Genomic DNA, 20,557 nt, shown 5'->3' with positions numbered 1-20,557 from the left:
CCGGCAAAAGCAACCCTATAAATGGACGTTTGAGGGCTTTGGCTTAACAGGGCCCCAGGTGGAGGCTCCAGCCCTGCAGGATGAGCTGACGTTGTCCAGAGACACTGCTATGGTCAAGGAATTTCAATAACCTCTTGCTTTAGCCTGGGATGGAGGTTGAAAGGCAGTGGGCGACTCCATCCCAGTGTGCTATGTGGGTCTGTGATTGGCATGTTTAACTGTGGAGTCTTTTCATGATCAGCTGCAGTGTCTTGTGTTGCCTCTCTCTGCTTGTATTTCCCATGGGTAGGTGCCTCCTTCCTCTGCCCCACGTCCATCCCATGCCCAGAGGAGATTATTCCTCTCAGTAGTGGCTCCCACTCACTGGTTTATTTCCTGTCAGTCAACTCACCCTCTTAACCCTCACAGTGTCTGTAAGAGAACTTCAAAAAGCTCATGGAAAAATGGAATTAAAATAGAACTTTATTTTGCTGAGAAAGGTAATTGAAATCCTTACATGGGTTTTTCATAATACCGCTTTTCTGTCAACATCTTGAAATCCTCTCCCATACATGGATTTAATTTTTTCTGCACCAAAAGTAAACATTTTTAAAGAATTATTTGTGTATTATTTGAAAGGCAGAGCAGCAGAGAAAGAGGGATAGACAGAACACACACACACACACACAGGGGAGGGGAGAAGAGAGAAGGAGAGAGAGAGAGATCTTCCATCTGTTGGGTCACTCCCCAAATGGCTACAACAGCCAGATGTGGCCCAAGCCAAAGCTGGGAGCCAGAAACTCCATCAGGGTCTTCCATGTGCTTGGCAGCAGCCGAAGCACTTCAGTTATCTTCTGCTGCCTTCCTTGGCACATTAGCAGGAAGCTGGATCAGAAGCAGAGCACCTGGGATTTGAACCAGCACTCCGATGTGAGACAAGACAAGCAAGACAAGCAGCAACTTAACCCCTGTGCCACAATACTGACCCCTAAAAATAAATCCATTTAAATCCATTTTTCATGGACTTTCTGAAGTCCCAATGTTTCTGCTGATGCACAGCACTGCTCCACAGTCACACCTGTTCTCATCCTACGCAGTGAAGTGACTCAGTAAGTCTGTGAACACTACAATAGCAAGTGACAGCATTCTCCATTTGTAAACTAAACCAGGTAGTGACAGCGACACCTGTCTTTCTCAGAGGGAGGTTGACTACATGCAAATGCCCCAGTTGAGAGGGCCAGATGAAAGGAACTTAGAACTTGCAAATGTTTTTCTTGGATGTCCCCTCTCAGGGATGTAGGCTGTTTAAGGCCAAACGCTTTGGTCCATCTTTTGTGTGGGGAGAAAGCTGCTGATGGAGAACACTTTCGTTCACTTTCCAGGAACAGCATCAAGATGGCTTTACCACTGCAGCTCACTCCTTTGCTCATCATTTACAGTAATTTATGTTGTCCAAACTGTGGTGCAAAGACCCTGGGATAATGAGAGAATTTTAGAATTTAGTGTCTGCTTGAGTCCTTTAGTGAAGAATCCAGTTACATTCATCAGACTGTGAGAAAAGTGTTGTGCCACTGGTCTTGTCTGGTGTACATTTTTTAAAAATTGTATTTATTTATTTATATATTTGATAGAAGGAGAGAGAGGCAGGCAGAGCTCCCATTCCCATGTTGACACTCCAGCCCCAAATGCCCACACAATAGCTGGGTTTAGCCAGACTGATGCTGGGAGGTAGGAACTCAACCCAGGCCTCCCATATGGGTGGCAGCAATCCAAGCACTTAGGGCATCCCCACTGCCTCCCAGGGTGCACATCGGTAGGAAGCTCCTAATGGAACTGGAGCTGCGGCTCAAACTGGGCAGTCCAGTGTGGAATGAGGGTGTCCCTAGCAGTGTCCCAACTGCTGGGCTAGGTCCCTCAGTGTGGGTTTGTGTCAGACACATTACCACGTCAAGGTGCGATCCGGCTGGGATGGGCAGTGCTGAGTGAGGTGGTAAGCTGAGAGGCTTGACCTGTGACTGCCGTTCCATGTTCTTCATCCGGGTTTCTGTAGATTTGCACTCTTGCACCCCCCCCCCCAGACACCCCCGCCTTAAACATTTGAATTTGGATTCCAGAAAGCAAGTCCTTTTGATGTTGGCCAGGCCTCAATGTCCCCCTTGTCCATCTGTTTCAGCTGGGTCTCGAGCCTCATACAGCAGCCAGCATGGACACCTGGGGCCCGAGCTGCGGGCCCTGCAGTCCCCAGAGCACCACATAGACCCCATCTATGAAGACCGCGTCTATCAGAAGCCCCCTATGAGGAGTCTCAGCCAGAGCCAAGGGGACCCTCTGCCGCCAGCACACACCGGCACCTACCGCACGAGCACAGGTGTGTATTCAGGACCCCACTCGGTGGCCTGTCCCTGGGCGGGGTGGGGCGCTTTGTCCCCATGGGGACTTAAACAACACTACAAGAGCAAAAGACCTGTGTCTGCATCTGTGTGTGAGTGTGTGTGTGTGTCTGTGTCTGTGTCCCCACTCTCCTCACCACCACTGTGGCCACTTCCAACATCGGTGTCAGTGATGACAAGAGTAGAAACAGCTAAGCACCAGTTTAGCTCCTTGTGTATATTATGAAGGAAACAAGTACAATGGATGTTGTAGCAGAAAAACTGAGGGTACTAAGTAAGTTTTAGGCATCTTTATTAACTCATTTACTGAATATAAATAGGCCAAGAAAGCAGTCACTACACAGTAGGACACAGAATGCTTGTGCCTGATGCTGGTGAGTAGTGTTAGCATCATGATCTACCTGTTTGGCAATGTTGGCTGAAAATGTAGCACATTTTGGATGGCAAATTTAGAATATTTTACACGCTAACAGGTTGAGTCATATGAAATTATTATTTGAAATTGGAAGCTGGCAATTGCATGTAGTTCAATTGCTTGTGTAGCTGTCCTGGATTAAGTATATATCTTGAATTGGATACAAGCACCCATGAAGCAAGATAAACATTTTCCAGAAAACGAGGCCACCTGCAAATTAATCGGTCAAACGTCAGGATTATATTGTTAGAGAACACTTATGAGGATCCTCATTCTAGAGCTCATAGGATTAAAACCTGCTGAGAATTGTGGTTCCAATAAAGCCTCCCATTGCTAAGCGAGCAGAGAAGCCTGCGTTGTCCCCAGCAGGGGCTCCAGGGTGGGGAAACTGGTGCTCTGTTCGTTCGTGGTGCACACAGCTCCAAGGCCTTGGACTCCAGGAACCTCTAGTGGAGCCATTTTGTTAAGCTGTATTACCATACTAAATGACATGTTTGGAAATCAAGGCGAGCTAAGCTGCTTTTATAGTTGATGGTTGACTTCATATTTCAGTATTTCACGGCATCCTGGGAAGGAAGGCACCAACACTCTTTATTTGTCGACACCATAAATGCCATCCACAGTTGATAGCGCCTATTTGGCTTAGATGAAAAAAGATCCCGTTTGTTCTTCTGTCAGGACTTCCTGCACCTCCAGCCTGCTGGAGCCTCTCCTGTTGGGAGCTGGGCTACCTGAATTTTTAGTTTTTGCATATCATTAAGTAAGTTAATTTTATTTCCATGCACCCCTTGTAAAAGAGGAGATAGCAATCTTCGTGATGCTTAATATCTAATTTGAATAAACACCGACAACAAAAGGGATTTGTTGATTATCTCTTCCATATTCATATGCTCTTGGAATTGCCTCTTGGTAATAAACTTCTGGGGGTTTAATGAAAAATTAGCTTCAAAAAGAAAAAAAGCTGAATTCAGCTACGTGACACTGAAGAAAGGGGAAGATGTTTGCTCTTTCAGAAGACGCAACAACGGTCTTTTTCCTGAGCCAGGGTCAGTGAACAGCAGCTCGGGGCCGTGCCCGGTGGCCGCCGCCCATTCTCACGGCACTCCTGAGCCAGAGGTGATGACTGCCTGCCTGAGTGGTTGGCAGTGGATCAAAAGATGAACTCTGTTTTGTGACAGGCTCATCACTGGAGCACAGCCACGCCCATGCAAGGGTGCCCCCTGGGGGCCGCCAGGGCACCACAGCAGTGAGCACTGTGCCCTGGCGTGCACATGGTGCTGGTGAAACCGGGAGCGATTCCTGTCTACCCCTTACCAGAAAGCTCACCAACCCTTGCCCTGAGCCATCAAGGGAGACGCGGGCTCGGTGAACACGCGTGTGCTTTTCTCCCTCCTGTGAGGAGAGGCCGACGTGTCCTCCTCAGGCATCCAGGGAACCTGTCTGCCCAGGGCTTTCCCTAGAAGCGGCACAGCAGGGAGATCTGCTAGGCTGAGGCACCCAGACGCCCGAGACTCCATCCCAGCCTGCACCTTTGCGCTGGGGGCAGTCTGGGGGAAGTACGCCGACTTGCACAGTGCGGTGACGATTTCCAGAGGTGCATGGACAGTCTCGGGAAGACAAGGGAGGAGGAGCGCCTAAGCATAAAGCCACAGTCTCTGCCTGCACCTGCCCGGACTGTCCTCCTGTCTGCTCTTCATTCATTGTATTCACAGCCTCCTTCTTTCCCGATGCCAGAAACCGTCAGAACTTGCACGTTTGAGGAAATGCCTCTAGTGTGTGTATATATCCCTGACGTATATATTCTAAACATAGACGGTGTTCAGTTATATCTAGTATAACATATACATGAAGGTGGGAATTACCAAAAAAAAGTGAGACTAAAAATAGATATAAAAGAGCCATAAAGAAACAGTCCAAGGTTGCTTCCCCCGAGGGGCAGGGGCCCATCTCGCACACCCGTTGTGTTACATACGGCCACCCTGGAGACCCCTGGTGCAGATCCTCCGGAGAGTTCCAGGGCTGAAGCAAATGCCTTAGTCCCTGGGAGAAGAGGAAGGTTCCTAGGGGGCCGGTTAGACATGAGACACCCAGGCGCCTGCTCTTGGCTCCCATGGCTAAGATGACCTGAGCGAGGAGTGTTATCTCTGCCACTAAGAACAGACCGCAGCTACAGCCCTTCCAGTTAAGTTCCAGGTGCTACTTCAGGGCATCGAATGTCAGCTGGTTGCTTTTAAGGAGTCAGTACTGGGGAGTGAAGGCAAATGTCAGATGCCTCAGCCAATTAGGGAGTGAATGATGGTGCCATGGAAGCCCCGCGTGAGGAGCAGGAGGAGGTTGTCCAAATACAACCGGGGCTTACAGCACTGCTCTAGGCGCTGTGAGTGTATTTACCAAACCCCAGGACTCCCATGGGAGATGCTGCTGTGATGCTCATGTTACAGTTCTGAAAACTGAGGCCGACAGCTGCAGAATGGTCTGCCCAGGGTCGTAGAGGTTGCATGGAGCCGGCTTTTAAATCCACACACCCAGGCAGTGGTGCCTGGCCAGCCTGGGCTTGGCGGACCCTGCACTTGTAAAAATCATCATTTAAAAACAAAGTAAATATACATCCATTTCTGTCTGTGCTTTGTGCATCCTGATCCTTGATAGTAATGTTGCAGGCACACTGTGTGCTCGATGCTCTGGGAGATCCAAGGGAGCCTGTGAGCTACTCCTTGCCTTGGAGTGTGTGTTCAGCTTAGCTTCAGGAAAGGACAAGGCTGAGTGAATGTTGTAGATGAAGTGGAGACCAGAGCATTCGTAACACTGAGTGGCACCTGGTGTCTTTGCTTTGCTGGACAACGGTGTAACTCAGCACTGTGCTATCCACAAAATGAGGGGTCGAGCTGACCCCACTCTCCTGCTCCTGCCCCATCTCTCTTCGTCAGGAGGAAGTGGGTCAGGTGTTTCCATCATGTCTGCTCTTGGTCTTGCAGGGCTGCCACCATACTCTCTCCCGGCTCAGGCTCTCAAGTATTGCTCTGGGCTCTGGTGGCAATGCTCGCTGCCCTGCCCCCAACACCTCCTGAGGCTAACCTGAATGATAGTCTACTCTAGAGCTTCGAGACAAGCTGGAGACCGCACCGAGCAGTCTGGACCCTGCCCGCGAGATGTAGAAACGTTCCTAGACTTCCCCACCAACTGGAAGTTCTCAGCTTTTCCCTTAGGCTTGGCCCTACCACTGCCATGTCCCATCCCCGCCCTTAACCTTCCTTCTCCAGCCCTCTGTCTCCTACATAAGCCACTCATGCTTGTTACTTTCTTATGAAGACTAATTTAAATCTCAGCCCAGCGGCAGCTCACCGTCTATCCCTGGATATCTAAAAGGGGCCTCTCAGCTTTCCTAACCCAAAAAGCCACCTGGCCATATGGTAGAGACCCCACTGACGTGTGGTAGGTAGCATTCGTAATCAGATTCCAGGATCAGGGTGCCCAGGATCTACCCTCCTCCCCCACCTCTCCTGGGCTTCAGCTTATGGATGGTGAGACATACAGACAGGTTCACTGCTCACGTGGAAATCTGCAGGATCTCAGGCTGCTGAGCAGCCGCAGGACTGACCATGGCTGTATCAGAAAACGTGAACTGAAGGGGATCTCCTGCCCTCCTCACTGGTGCTCAGGCACCAGTAGTCACTGTAAGACCAGACCCACTGGCCATGTCCCACCCAGGCCAGCAAAAAGTACCTGGAGAAGATCTATGTGCCTCACTGGTCCTGGATGTGCTGCAAGTTGAGAGACAGAAGAAAGTACAGCAACTGACCCCTGCTCGGGGACAAGTGAGAGGCACCCGTGTGGTGGTCCCAGGAGCTCTGGCAGCCTAGGAGAAGGGGAGAGGGGAACCGTGTGACTCAGCATGGGTCCCCTGGTCAGCAGGTCCCCCAGAGATGCCTGACACTGGACACGAGAACCACTCCTTTCCTGCAGGAGCAGGAGATGAAGAGGCTTGCGACAGAGAGTGAGACCGCCAGAGTCCCCTGGTTGTCCCCGGCGCCTATGGTTTAAGTCACAGCAGAAGCTGCAGCCTTGCTTTTATCGACTGTCACCTAAATGTCTGCACATTCCTTCCTTGCAAGTTGAAGATTTAAAGAGGCACAATTTTAACTGGGTGTCTATTTAGATAAAACATACATTTCATCTGGGTTAAAGCTTGTCAGATCCAAAGCTTGTACAATAAGCAGTACTGCAAAAGAAAGAAGGTGTGGGCCTTGCAAAGCCTATTAAGTGGAAGCTAAATAACACGAATTTTTATTTCAAACTCAATCACGTGGATGTCGACTTAGGAGACATTTAATCAGTCCAGATGCATGGCTTTGACGACTTCCTGAATGCATTTTTGGAACAAGTGGAAGTAACCACCATCTGCCAAGGTGGTCAGCACCTAAGTTTCCTTCTGGAAAAATGTGATTTGAACTGAGTGGTGGAAAACCAGTGTTCTGTGACACCAGTGTCAGTTCGCAGAGAAAATCACTGTAGATATGTGGCAAGGAGGAAACCTGCAGGTACCTCCATGAGGATGGAAAGGAAAAGGAAGGTGGTGAAAATATTTGCACAGGAGAGAAAGTATTTTTAAGTCTTAATTATCTGTAGAAAGAGCCAGCAGAGAAACATAGGAACTGCATTTTCATAAAATCTCATGGCTGTTGTTCAATGATATATAATTCATACTCCTATCAAAATATTTTCTACTAATATCATCATTTGAGCCCACAAAACTATAGATTATTAGCAGGTTATTGCTTACCAAATGCTGTTACTTCAACTATCTAAATGAATGCTTCCCATTAGAGCAAGTCAGATAAGACCTGCCTTAACCTCTTAGTTAAAAATTTCACCTCTTTTAGCCTAAAATGTCAGCGATGCATTATTACCCATTGGAGACTTTTAAATGTAGTGCATGATAAATATCATCTTAAACCACACAAGCTTACAAATGCTGATCTATATTAATTCACTTAAAACGTAACTAAGAAGTCTAATTCACAGCTGAAACACAGGAGAATTCACTAGTAAAGTTATAAAATATGATAACTCACAATTTTGAATAAATGAACAATATGGTAATGTTGATTAATGCCAATGAGAGGTGCATATCCTGGCAAGTGACATGATTGGCCTTCTCCCTGGAAGATACTTCACTTCATGCTTGGGGTTACATCAGTGAGCACGGCAATGTTGAAAACCATAAAATCTGAGGTTTACATTTCAACTGAATGTTACGTGGGCCTTTCTGTCATGCCAAAAGCTGGGATTGGAGAGGAGTTACACCTTACTGGAAGATGCACCACTGTGGAACCAGGCCACCAGATGTTCTCTAGCACTCAATAGCTCAAAAAGTCCTAGAATCTTTACAGACTAAAACACCCACAGCCCTGTAAGTCTACCAGGTTCCAGGCAATGTCTCTGACTTTCAGTGCCTCAGCCAGCTAGGGTTCTCTGAACACATAAGCCTCCTTGTAGTTTCTCCCAGGGCACCTAACACAGCTGGAAGATGTTCAGATGCATAGAGAATGTAATATATTTTTATGCCATAACCACAAGTTCTTGGCAATACTTGTAAATTCACTGAGTGCTTTGGAAGGGCAGGGTGAATTTTTTCTAGAGCTAATTGTGTTCGCCAACAAACTAGTTTCTACTCCCAACTTGATCTCCACATGGCTGAGTCTCCTTTAGGGCCACAGATACATCCTGGCTGACATTAGAGTTAAGGAAGCCCACTCACGTTCCCCACACAGCCCCTCCTTCCCACGACAGGTTGGCTCAGACCCCTCATCAGACGCCAGAGTGACTGCCCCCCACCAGCCTTGATACATCAGCATCCCTCAAACGATGGCCCCTTTCCATGTTGATGAAAAGTTCCATCCAAGGGCCTTCATCTGGGTGCAGAATCTTTGATTGAAAGAGATCATGCTGTTTCTCTGTGAAGAAGAACCTGAAGAAATTGGCAGTACAGACTCCGAGGACTATTAAAGCGGATGACCTAGGTTTCAGGGATTTAACCAGGAACACTGAATATCACATTAATTTATAGTCTTCTCTTGCATTTCTGCTAAACACATTTCACTTCAAAATAGGTTGGCTGTATTCATTGGACATGCCTTCATGTCTCAGGCCTCCCAGTGGAGCAGAGCGGGTGAGACTCCCTGGGTTTATTCTAACCAGTTCCATCCACTCTGTCCTTTAACTGAAACAATGAGCGTGGTGTTAATAGTGACAGTACCTGCCTCAAAGGCTGTTGTGAGCATTAAATGAGATCGTATTGATGATCATAATGGAGTGGCTGGCACAATAGGGAGCCCTATGTAAATAGGGCACTTGTTATATTTTCTTCATGTTTCAGCAATGGAAGTATCTTCATTAAAAACAGGAAAGGTCCTTGGAGTGTTGAAAAGTATGACTGTGTCATCGTCCATTGTGACTCCTATGACAAACTCTGTAAATGTAAATAAAATGCACAGCATTAAATATACTTATATATATTAATGCATACATATGTGGGGCTAAACATATAGGTTCCTTTGATAACCATCTCATCCACTCAATTATTTACATTTTAACACTTTATACCAATTTCTACAAACCTACTAAAAAGTCCATTGTACATAGCTAGTATGTTAATAGAAAAAGTAACCATTGATAAATATTGAAAAAGTGTCTATCATTCATTGATTTTTTTAATGTTAGTTTATATAGTGAAGACCTAATGAAGTGCTTGTAAATTCTTTGAGGCATATGACATGGAGAAAAATAAAAACTATTTAGTATAGGGTTTTACATCATTTTCTCTTTCAAATAAGTCTACAATATATTCCCACACATCTCACATTTAGTTTAAGAACCAATGTGGTAGGTATATTTGAACACTATTGGTATTTTCAATGCTGTCTTTCCCAATAGAATCAGTGAAAGCAATGTAAACACCAAAAATGGTGATTCTGTGGCTTCTAAAAATCACACATTAAATGTCTCACCCCCCACAATGATAACAATACGTGACGTTACAAGGGTGTGTTAAGTGTATCCTTGGATATATCTCCATGGAGTTTCATCTGATAATGCCCATGCCAAGAGCCCAGAATTAGAAGATGTTCACAGTTCAATTTTTTTTTTTTTTTTGGACAGGCAGAGTGGAAAGTGAGAGAGAGGGAGACAGAGAGAAAGGTCTTCCTTTTTGCCATTGATTCACCCTCCAATGGCCACCGCGGCCGGCGCGCTGCGGCCAGCGCACCACGCTGATCTGAAGGCAGAAGCCAGGTGCTTCTTCTGGTCTCCCATGGGGTGCAGGGCCCAAGGACTTGGGCCATCCTCCACTGCACCCCCAGGCCATAGCAGGGAGCTGGCCTGGAAGAGAGGCAACTGGGACAGAATCCGGCGCCCCAACTGGGACTAGAACCCGGGGTGCCGGCGCCATAGGCGGAGGATTAGCCTAGTGAGCCGCGCCGTCGGCCACAGTTCAATTCTTGATGATGACTGTGTTGAGCTCCTGGACTTGAATTCTCGTTAAGCTGTATAGGCCGTGTTCTGGGAACCCGTTGTCACTTAAGCCATTCTTATTTTCTAAGCTTGCAGAGGGAACTCCCTTTGTCTCTATTGTATTCTTATTTTATATCCATAACAAATGTGGAAATGTTTTACGTTTTCACGTTTGTATGTGCAAACATATATAAAAGAAAGATAAGTAACAAAAACAAAATTCCTTTTTCTTCCCCGTTGTTGAGCCCTGCTTTGTAATCCTCACACTGAGTTTCTGTGTGCCCAGATTGTCTTGTTTTATTCTGCCCTTTTTTCTGTGGTATGTTAAGAATACACGGAACCATCAGCCATACAGCAGAATATTTCATTCTATTAAAAAGGATGCCTCCTCTGCACTTTCAAACAAATAGGACAGACAACACACCTCTTCATTTTCTCCGTTTTTTTCCTTTACAAACTAAGCCTTTATTTGTGTAGAATAAACAGGCAGTTTCCTGCGGAGCAGAGGTGGCTGTTGCAATAGCCAGTGGGCTACTGGAGAGGATGTCTTGGCTGTGCCATCCATTGTGTTCTAACAGCTCTAGGGAGAAGGGCTGTTTGCAGAGCAGCTGAGAGGAGAGGGGAGTGTGTTTGCAGAGCTGCCGAGCGCTTCCCCTTCAGACGCTGCTCCGAGAGGTTCAGTTGGATGGAGTCATTCTGCAACGAGCAGGATTCGCTCAACTGAGCTCTAAAATTCAAATAAGAAGTGCTTAGCAGGGTGGAAATTAAGCAAAAAATTGAGCTGAAGAAAAGTCTTTTACCAGTGTGACAGGTACTCACTTACCCATCTGAGCAGAGACCTGGTTTGGATAAGCCCTGCCAAGGTCTGCACGGCACAGGCAAAGAGGTAGACTTGTCTCTGGGGTCTTTATGACATTTCATCTTGATGCCATCTGTACAGTTCTCTCTTCTAAAATCACTTGATTTTCACATAGCTGATGCTAATAATAATGACTAGTGTTTTCTACCTATCCGATATTTAAGCTTTTCATTTATTTCAAGTAAGCAACAATCCCGTGGAGTCTTGGGATCATTTTTTACATGTGCTTGGGAAAAGAAGCAAAGCATTACATGGTTGCATTACTAATGGTTAGTTTGAGATCCATCAGAATCACACATTTTCTTCTATGTGAATCTATAAACTCCTTTAATACAGGGCATTTTTCTTGCTCTTTGTGTTGATATTTCTCATCATCTCATTGCATTGGTCAGTCCCTAATTTATTTTCAGTCTCTAATTTATTTCAAACTAGCAGTACCAATTTGAATTCTGATGTTGTATTTTTAAATTCTCATCAGCTACCTTATTTATTTTGACCTGAGGAAGTTTAAACCATGAATTCAGAAATGAGGTTTTTGAAAGGACTTTACCTAGGCCAAAACTACAGATGTGATTCTGACTTTTTAAAATATTTTCTGGAACTTGTTTGCCCAACTTAGATCTCATAGCTCAACCTCTTTTTTTTTTCCTAAAATAGTGATGATATCATCGATTAGACTGAGACTCAAAGCATGTTAAAATCAAATTAAGATAATTATTTATCTTGCTGTTCTTTGATTTTCCTACAATTGAACAAAGAATTTTGACAAATTTTTCTGTACATTTTTTTCTGCATATCTAATTTAATGAGAAATTGCATAAATTAGTAGACACACTATATACAATATAATATTCAGGTTGCTGATTCTTATTGTAAACCCATCTCTTTGTACTTTTAGAAGATATTTCCCCTGGTTTCAGGTCTTTCATTGTTTTGCTAAGTTTTCTCACTATATTAGGTAACGCAGTAATATGCCCCTTTGAGATCTTTAACGGGGCACAGCAGCCCGGAAGTAGCAAGCATGAAGTCCAGAAGCTTATTGAAAAAGCTAAGTTCATTTTCCTCCTACATATCTGTGGATCTCAGGGATGCTGTCACATTTCTCTGTGTCTCGGTTTCCTGCACACGAGGGGAGAACGATGTGTTTACCCTCAGAGAAGTTTGTTGGAGGACACGTGAGCCGGTACAGTGAGCACTTGCCACAGCGCCCAGCACCCAGGAGGAGCTACGTGTCCTGACCCACAGGAAGGATCTTTTGCCTCCATGCCACCAGTGCAGCCCTTTGTCCTAATACTGGCTGACTGTGACATTGTTAATGGTAATAACAGCTCCTTTGCCGAACATGTTCTTCCTGTTAGGAGAAAGACACTTTTCCTGCATTTAAACCAAACAGAGATTCAGGAAGCCGGTGTGTTCTCTTCAATCCCATTAAAACTGGGGCTTGGAGAGTTCCATGAACTCATCCAGTGCTGAGCACTGACCACACAAGTGCAGGATGGGATCCCAGTTCCCTGACATCAGAGAGCAAGCTCTGAATAGGCTGTGTGACAAAGAGACCAAAGTGAAATACAAGTAGGAACCTAATAACGTTTACGAACGTCCTGCCTCTTTTCTTCCGCTGCACCTGCTGAGCTGTGGACTTCCTGTTCCTGTTTTGTGAACTGAACTTCACTGTTTACATGTTGTGACTCAAGCTCCTGTGTGTTCTTCACAGTTTGCTGTCAGCTGTGTGGCAGTGTTTCTCTTAGACGCCTCTCCTGTTGTGTTTCCTTTTAATACGTGGTCCTTTGAGAATTTCTCTGTGCATGGTGAGGTTATCCTCCTACCTGTCCTATTGTTTTTTATCCACAATGTATCATCAGGTTTCCCTGATCCCTGCCTTCTGATTTCCCTTTCTTTTAATCAGGACATCAAATGCATTTGTAACAACTTAGAGAAAGCACTGTTTTTCTGAAAACCATTTTCAGCGAGAATAAATATCAAGATGTCATTTCCTGAATTTTAAAAAAAAAAGCATTTCAATGCAAAAAGTCAGGTGTACTTAGTTTTCTCTTTTTGCCCTAGATTTTCTCAATATTTCCATATAAAATATTTTGTGCATTTGGTTTTCCAAGAACTGGGTTACACCTTACCTCAATTTTAAAATTCCTTCATCGTAATATAAAGCACATCGTTTCTAAATTTTAAAATGTGAATTTAAATCAGACATGTTAACTATATTTTTGGAGAAAATATAAATCCTCAAGAAACTGCATAACCATAAAATGTTTCTGATTGATTAATTAATGTTTCTTATTTCTAATGTGACTTTTTTGCAACTTAACATGTCAGGATAATGCTCGTCATTTAAAAATACTGCTCCTTTGTGAATATATGCACATTTGAAAAGAAAATTTCTTTAAAAAATTGTGTCATTTTCATCATGCCACATAGCCTTACTCTCCTAGTTTTGGGTTGTTATAAGATGAAGTGCTGAAAGTACTGAAAGTTAATTGGAAAAGAGACGCTCTGAACCCTTAATTAAAAATCAGTTCTCAGTGTTAGAATGTTCTTGTGTTCCTCCAGTTCACTTTGCAATTTTTTGTCATTTGGGTACAATTTCCTCAACCTCTTTCAACCATTATTTTCTCTGGGTGACATAATTTCTTTCGTGTTTAATTTAGCACATGCCACCTGATGTGAGAGAGGATAAAAGAAGCTACCAGCTTCCAGTAAGAAATGCTCAGGAAGTCAGAGTCTTGGGTTGTCATTTGTAATTGGAATCTCATTCCTTTATGGAGCACCCATGGTATGGATGGTTACATCTAGACACCGGCTGTGTTTTGGATATATGCTGATTGGCCATGCCAGAAAGTAAATGTACTGTAAAATGCTCATCGTGGCTAACAGTTGTTGGGGCAATGAATAACTGATTTCATCCTGTTGGTATAAAAGATGCCGTTTCCATTGTATGTGTTGATAGAAGCTTAAAAGTCAAATATTTTTGAGAAGCAGATAAACATAATGACACAATGTGGTCTAAAATGAACCCAGGAAGGAAACAAAAGTATTGAAATTCAGTTTGGAAATAGACAAACTGATTTCAGTAAGTGGTGTAGAAATCACCTAAAAACAATTTGGATGTATGGAGAAGACGCGAAGTCTCGTGGAAAGCCGAGTCAGCGTGTTAGTTTGTCTGCCTTGCATTTGGGCTGGTTTTCTCCTCCTCCTCCCACACACCTTGCCATCACCAAACGTGCTGCTTCCTGTGACAGCTCTGCTTGCGAATGGGGCATGTGAAAAATCTTCGGGAAGTTAACTTTGCAGAAAGTAGAACAACCTTTGCATGGAATGTTCTGGTACTAATTATGGAAATAGGAGCCCCACCTCCACTCCCACCACACACTCCCTCTCCCTTTTCCTTATTGTCTTCTATTCAGGAAAATTAACTTCATTACTGAATTTGTTTTACATCCTTAATAAAGTTAATGTTACATTACCTGAACTCATTCTGAACCTTCTCAGTATGAACGATAAAGAGCTAACTGTCCATACTTCCTGGTAAAATATTCCCTCCATTTCTTCTGGACTTTTCTTGGCGCAGAGTGTACATTTCAGATGAACACACCTCCTCTTGGAGGTGGGCAAGCCACAGCCACACAGCAGGTGCATCCCTCCCTGTACCCGACAGGTGTATTTCTGAGATAGACTACTGACTATAGTTTGACTGAAATGACATTGACCACATTGGCTCAAATACAAAGGATTAATTTGTTTTTATTCTTTCAAACCCCCATTTTTTTATGTGTGTAATTTCCCCCCTGCCTAGACCTGGTGAACCGTTTCTGTGAGCAGGTCCTCAATTTTTTACTTTGTCCCTACTTTCCTGTCCTAGCCCCATCTTCCCCTGGTGTCGACTCCGCCCCCTTGCAGCGCACAGGCAGCCAGCATGGCCCACAGAACGCCGCCACTGCCACCTTCCAGAGGGCCAGCTATGCTGCCGGCCCAGCCTCCACCTACGCCGACCCCTACCGACAGCTGCAATATTGTCCCTCCGTGGAGTCTCCGTACAGCAAATCCGGCCCTGCCCTCCCGCCTGAAGGTACCTTGGCCAGGTCGCCTTCCATTGACAGCATCCAAAAAGATCCCAGGTAGGTCAAACCTTTGTCTCCTCCCTGTAACATTTGAAGGAGTTTTGCAACTGGACATTGCTGCGGCATTAATGTTGTTTGCATGATATTATCGTGTTCATGTCGCTGGCTAAGCTGGAATGGCTGGCTTTTCCCGGGTGTTAGCTTCCGTTGTTTGATTTGGAATATGGCGCTTATGGTGGAGCCCTGGTAGCTTCTGTGGCTCTCCATCAAAAGGTAAACAAAGAAATTCTTTCATCGGAATATCTGCGTGCGCTCTCTGGGAGTCCAGCTGCTTGTTGATACGAAGACCCCTGTTTCAGGGAGTGGAAACAGAGGCTTGGCAGGTATATCAATAGGCTTCAGATACCACGGTGTGGGCATTCGGTTGTCTCGGTTGTCACCTGTGTCCCTCTGTTTATCGGGGTGAAATGGGGTACACCTACCAAGTTATGCTAGAAACTGAGAGTTTAGAAATTTCACATTATTTTCGTTTCTGTATTCTGAAGATACGCACTAAGATGAAGTTGTTTAGGGATTGATAAAAACGTGAACATAACATAAAAGAAATTGTTATTTGCGCAGTGTGTGTCCTTTTCACTTTTTAAGAGCACCAAGGGATTTGGTGATGCTCCACTTCTGAAATTGCAGCTGAATCTCTGTGCAGCTCACGAATGTTTTATTCATAGCCACTGCGTTCATGCTGATGGAGCCGCGCGAGTGCCTATGGGTGTGTGTGACTACTTTAGCTGGTCAGATCTCTGGGATTTCTTGATGGTAGGGCGTGTGGCTTGGCTCTGGTGGTCAACTTAAAATTCATTTTATGGAGTTTGCACTAATGGAGCAAATAGATTCCCATGGACTCTGTTGCATACATTCTTAAAGTGTAATGTATGTGAGCAAAATTGACATTTGGAGATTTGATCATTGGTTATAGCCCTTGACTCTACTGTTGAGGGACAGTGTTTTTTTATTTCTTCTTCTTCTTTGTTGAATTCTTTACTTACTGGAGGGGTAAGCTTATGGTTATAAAATAAGCTGAAAGTATGTCATTGTAAAAATTAAAAGAATGAGAAAGAAAGTAGGAGGTAGGGTAGTGTGGGAAGTATAATTATGCTCCTAAATCTGTATATATGAAATACATGAAATTTTTTCAGCTTATAAATATAAAAAATTAATTAATCACTTCTACAAGCATCAAAGGCAGAATGGGGTCACTTCATGAGATTCTTTGAGATAGCTACTTGAGCACTATTCAGACTTTTATGGAGGGTCCGTGTTAAATATTGCACTTGGCATGATCCCTATTATAAAAATGGATTGTAATAAGTATCCAATGTTACTACTAGAAATCAGATAGATGCTTGCATTTTTGATTACAGTCTCCTCTTTATCTTGATTTTCAATCTCAACAGTAGTCCATGTACTCTTGATACTATAATCTGCCCTAAATCTTTGAATATTCGTTAAGTATTCATATATAGCTAGAATATTCTTTAGAAATTACCTCAACATTCTATTTTGAAATGATTTTTCTTCCACTCTACTGAAAATGTATAAAAATAGAATAGTCAATTCTTAATAAATTATAAAATAGAAAAACATAACATTGCATTGGCATTGCTTGTTATTTAACATTGTACATTTAAATTGAGAGTAAACATTTTATCCATAATGGAAAGGCTTTAAAATTACATATTAGGGAAATTTAGCTTAATAAGATACTAAATTTATTATTCTATAGCTACAGCCTAGCTTATCTATTTTATATTGTGTACTAAACTCATTGTATTCTATTAAATGACATGTCCTCTCCATATCATATTACTGTCACTTTTATAGTCTTTTTTCTTCTTTCAGTGTATTCTCATGGCTCTTACCTTTTCAAGTTATGGATTATATCACTTACTACTTATTGGATGCCCACTATAAAACAAAAAAGAGAAATACTTATAAGAAATGTCAGACTGAAGAAGAGAATATTGGCCACTAATCTTTTATATGTGCAAAATTTATATGCAAATCAGTGCTGTATGAATTATACGTGCAATTAGTTTTCAGAATGCTAGGCATTGGCCTTAAATATATGTTAACTCTGGAAAATTCATACTAACATCTTAAGCTCATTTAGACAGATAAAACAACCAGAATCAGATCTAGAACCAACACTAAATTGCTATGACTTAATATAAAGGGATTAATAACTTGGCATAATGTAAAATGAATGGAAAATAGAATATAATTATCCCTTTCTCGTGGGATTTTCTTGAAATAAAAGGATATGTTAAAATGTTCCTATTTAATGGAGAGATGTGCAAAATCTAAAATTCAAATCCAAAATATAATACATATTTTAAGGCAAGATTTTGGCATTTTCCTTCAAATAATGTATTATTATTCAGTAGTGAATTTTTATTATTCTTAGATGAAGATTGATTTTCATGTTGCTTGAACTAGTTTATCATCTAGAACTCAGAGTTACTTTGGTATTATGGCTTATGATTTAAGCTTTTTAAAAGTTTGACATTCTGGCCGGCGCCGCGGCTCACTAGGCTAATCCTCCACCTTGCAGCGCCGGCACACGGGGTTTTAGTCCCAGTCGGGGCGCCGGATTCTGTCCCGGTTGCCCTTCTTCCAGGCCAGCTGTCTGCTGTGGCCAGGGAGTGCAGTGGAGGATGGCCCAAGTGCTTGGGCCCTGCACCCCATGGGAGACCAGGAGAAGCACCTGGCTCCTGCCATCGGATCAGCGCGGTGCGCCGGCCGCAGCGGCCATTGGAGGGTGAACCAACGGCAAAGGAAGACCTTTCTCTCTGTCTCTCTCTCACTGTCCACTCTGCCTGTCAAAAAAAAAAAAAAAGTTTGACATTCTTCAAGCTACTCTACATAAATACATACATTTAAGAGCATTTGTTAAAGTTTTATTTATCATTGCAAGATCATCTCTACCACACAGACGTATGTTCGGAGAGCATTGTAATTTTCCAAGCATGTCGCTTTCGTGTTGGACACAGTCCTCCTGTGTGAGTAGATACTGGCATTCCAGAGTCAGTCCCCTAAGCAGGAGGTGGGACTCATAAATGATTTCTTAAAGATCACATTGCTGCCAGATGAATACACGGACCAGCATCACATTTGTAGCAAATATTCAATTCACACTGGGGCACATGTTGGCGTAAATGGTTTTATTTCCTTGTGAAAAGGAAAGGAAGGAAAGAATGTATTTATATCTCTATGGTTTTTTTCAGAGGATGAATGAATGGTACTACGAGGTATCTGTTTGCAGGAGTTGGGAAGAATGAGTGAAATACACAAGATGTTAAAGAACTCTGACATCCCTGCTTACTGGATGTGTGGTCTTTGTTGTATTTTTCATTTCATTTATTTCCCTTTCTTTTTTGGTCTGGTATTTAGTTTATTCATTTTATTACTAAAAGTTCTAGTATTATTCAATGAGAAACTTTTCAAGCGAACATTGCTCTTTCTGAGTTTGGTGTCAAGGTAGCCTTAATTCGGCCACAGTCCTGAAGCCAGAGACTCCCTGTTTGTTTTTGTTACTCTGCCACAGGCTATGGATGTATTCGTGAAAGGTTGGCGTATTCTTGCTGATGCTTGGCTCCGTCATACAGACTGTGGCAAAACTTTGGCCATTTTGCTTGTAACCTCTCCATCATGTATTCCAAAAAGAAAAGCCCAGAACCCTTGTAGTCGGAGTGATGATAAAATTGAATTTCCTTTACAAAGTTGGCAAGTGCTGGTTTTGATTTTCTAGAAATATAAAATTCATGCCCAGCCACATTTGCAAAGAAGTTTTTATTTAGTATGCTATCTTCCATAAATTGTGACTCTCTTCAAGCTTCCTGGTATAGCAAAAGCATTGTTGGATATTGCACTTAATATTGAGTTCTATATCTGTCATTTTTAAATGATTGAGTCAAATATAAATCTTTGAATTACATAAAAATGATGTCATAATAGATTATTATCTTATTTTGATAATTCAACTAATGGAATAACTCTAAGAACATAAAGCAAGACAGATACACCATAACTGTCCTTTGTTAAAAGAAGAAAAGGTATGGCTAATATGTTACTGACATAAATTCATATGTCAATTGTAGCAGGAATGGCATCTTTTAATCATGTGTGATTAATTCCTTTTCATGGTGTGGTAATCCTTGATGTACATTATCTCAAAAGCTATTTCTCAAGTATGCTGAAAGAATCTCACTTATTATAAGAGTGATTTACAACGAATCTATCTTCTTTGTGGTGTTCAACTTAGCGGAGAATGCGTTACAAGGACACATTTTCACTGCTGATATTGGGCTCATGCTAGCAACTGCGCCTCCAGCTGGCTCTGTCAAACTTCTGTGCCATGAGATTGCTTTATTTCAAGTCACAGTATTTGGCCAATATATAAACATATGCTCTTTTAAGGAATTATCTATATGTTCCTACCATATTTTATCTGCTATTTTTAGATATTGCTAACAGTTACTCTGTTTTAGACACTACACTATTAGATCTCATTGACTAATGTTGCTGATAAATATTTTATCATTAAACTTCATTAATGAATGTTTCCAAATACTGATGTTTTATCATTTGTTTGATCATCATATGCACATTATTTGTAACAGAAAATACTATAAAAGTACTTTTAAAAATTAAAGCCAAAGAATATTTTGTGATCTTAAAAATTAAACAGTATTATTATATAAATCATTGCAAAACTTAAGTAACATGGCTGAAGTGTTTACAATAAAACACCTGTCCTATTATTCATAGTTCACTTCTCCTGGCTGCTGAACTACTAAAGAGTTTGCCTGTTTGTTTGTTTTTTAATTTTATTTTTTATTTATGTGAAAGGCAAAATTACAGAGAGAAGGAGAGACAGAGAGAACAGTCTTCCATCTGATGGTTGACTTCCCAGATGGTTGCAATGGCCAGAGTTGGGCTCATCTGAAGCCAGGAGCTTCTTCCTGGTCTCCCATGCAGGTGCAAGGGCCCAAGCACTTGGGCCATCCTCCACTGTGTTCCCAGGCCATGGTAGAGAGCTAGATCAGAAGAGGAGCAGCTGGGACACGAACCAGCACCCAAATGGGATGCTGGCACCCCAGTGGAGACAGCCTACTATACCACAGTGCCAGCCCCAAGAGTTTGCTTCTAACTTCAAATATTCACCAATAATTTTTTATTTTACTGTGAAAAATGCCTGAAGAACAAAAATACAGGATTCACAGTGTGAGGACCCTCACACTTGGACGAGCTCCTGAAAGTCATGTATTCAGTCAGG

The 20,557-nt window shown here is 42.9% G+C and overlaps 1 protein-coding gene across 2 annotated transcripts in view; it reads left to right on the top strand.

Annotated features, from left to right (window-relative positions):
- Positions 1-20,557, top strand: part of CTNND2 (catenin delta 2) — a 441,886-nt gene that overhangs the window by 54,784 nt on the left and 366,545 nt on the right. For both annotated transcript variants that reach the window (XM_062211762.1, XM_062211763.1), the window contains 2 exons: positions 2,153-2,347; positions 15,027-15,282. In XM_062211762.1, coding sequence (XP_062067746.1) covers positions 2,153-2,347; positions 15,027-15,282 — 451 coding nt within the window. The remainder of the gene's footprint in view (positions 1-2,152; positions 2,348-15,026; positions 15,283-20,557) is intronic.

Source organism: Lepus europaeus, chromosome 15 (assembly GCF_033115175.1).
Source record: "Lepus europaeus isolate LE1 chromosome 15, mLepTim1.pri, whole genome shotgun sequence".
In the NCBI taxonomy this organism is placed as follows: Eukaryota; Metazoa; Chordata; class Mammalia; order Lagomorpha; family Leporidae; genus Lepus; species Lepus europaeus.
Note: the sequence above shows the minus strand (reverse complement) of the source record. Positions and strands in the feature narration are given on the sequence as shown.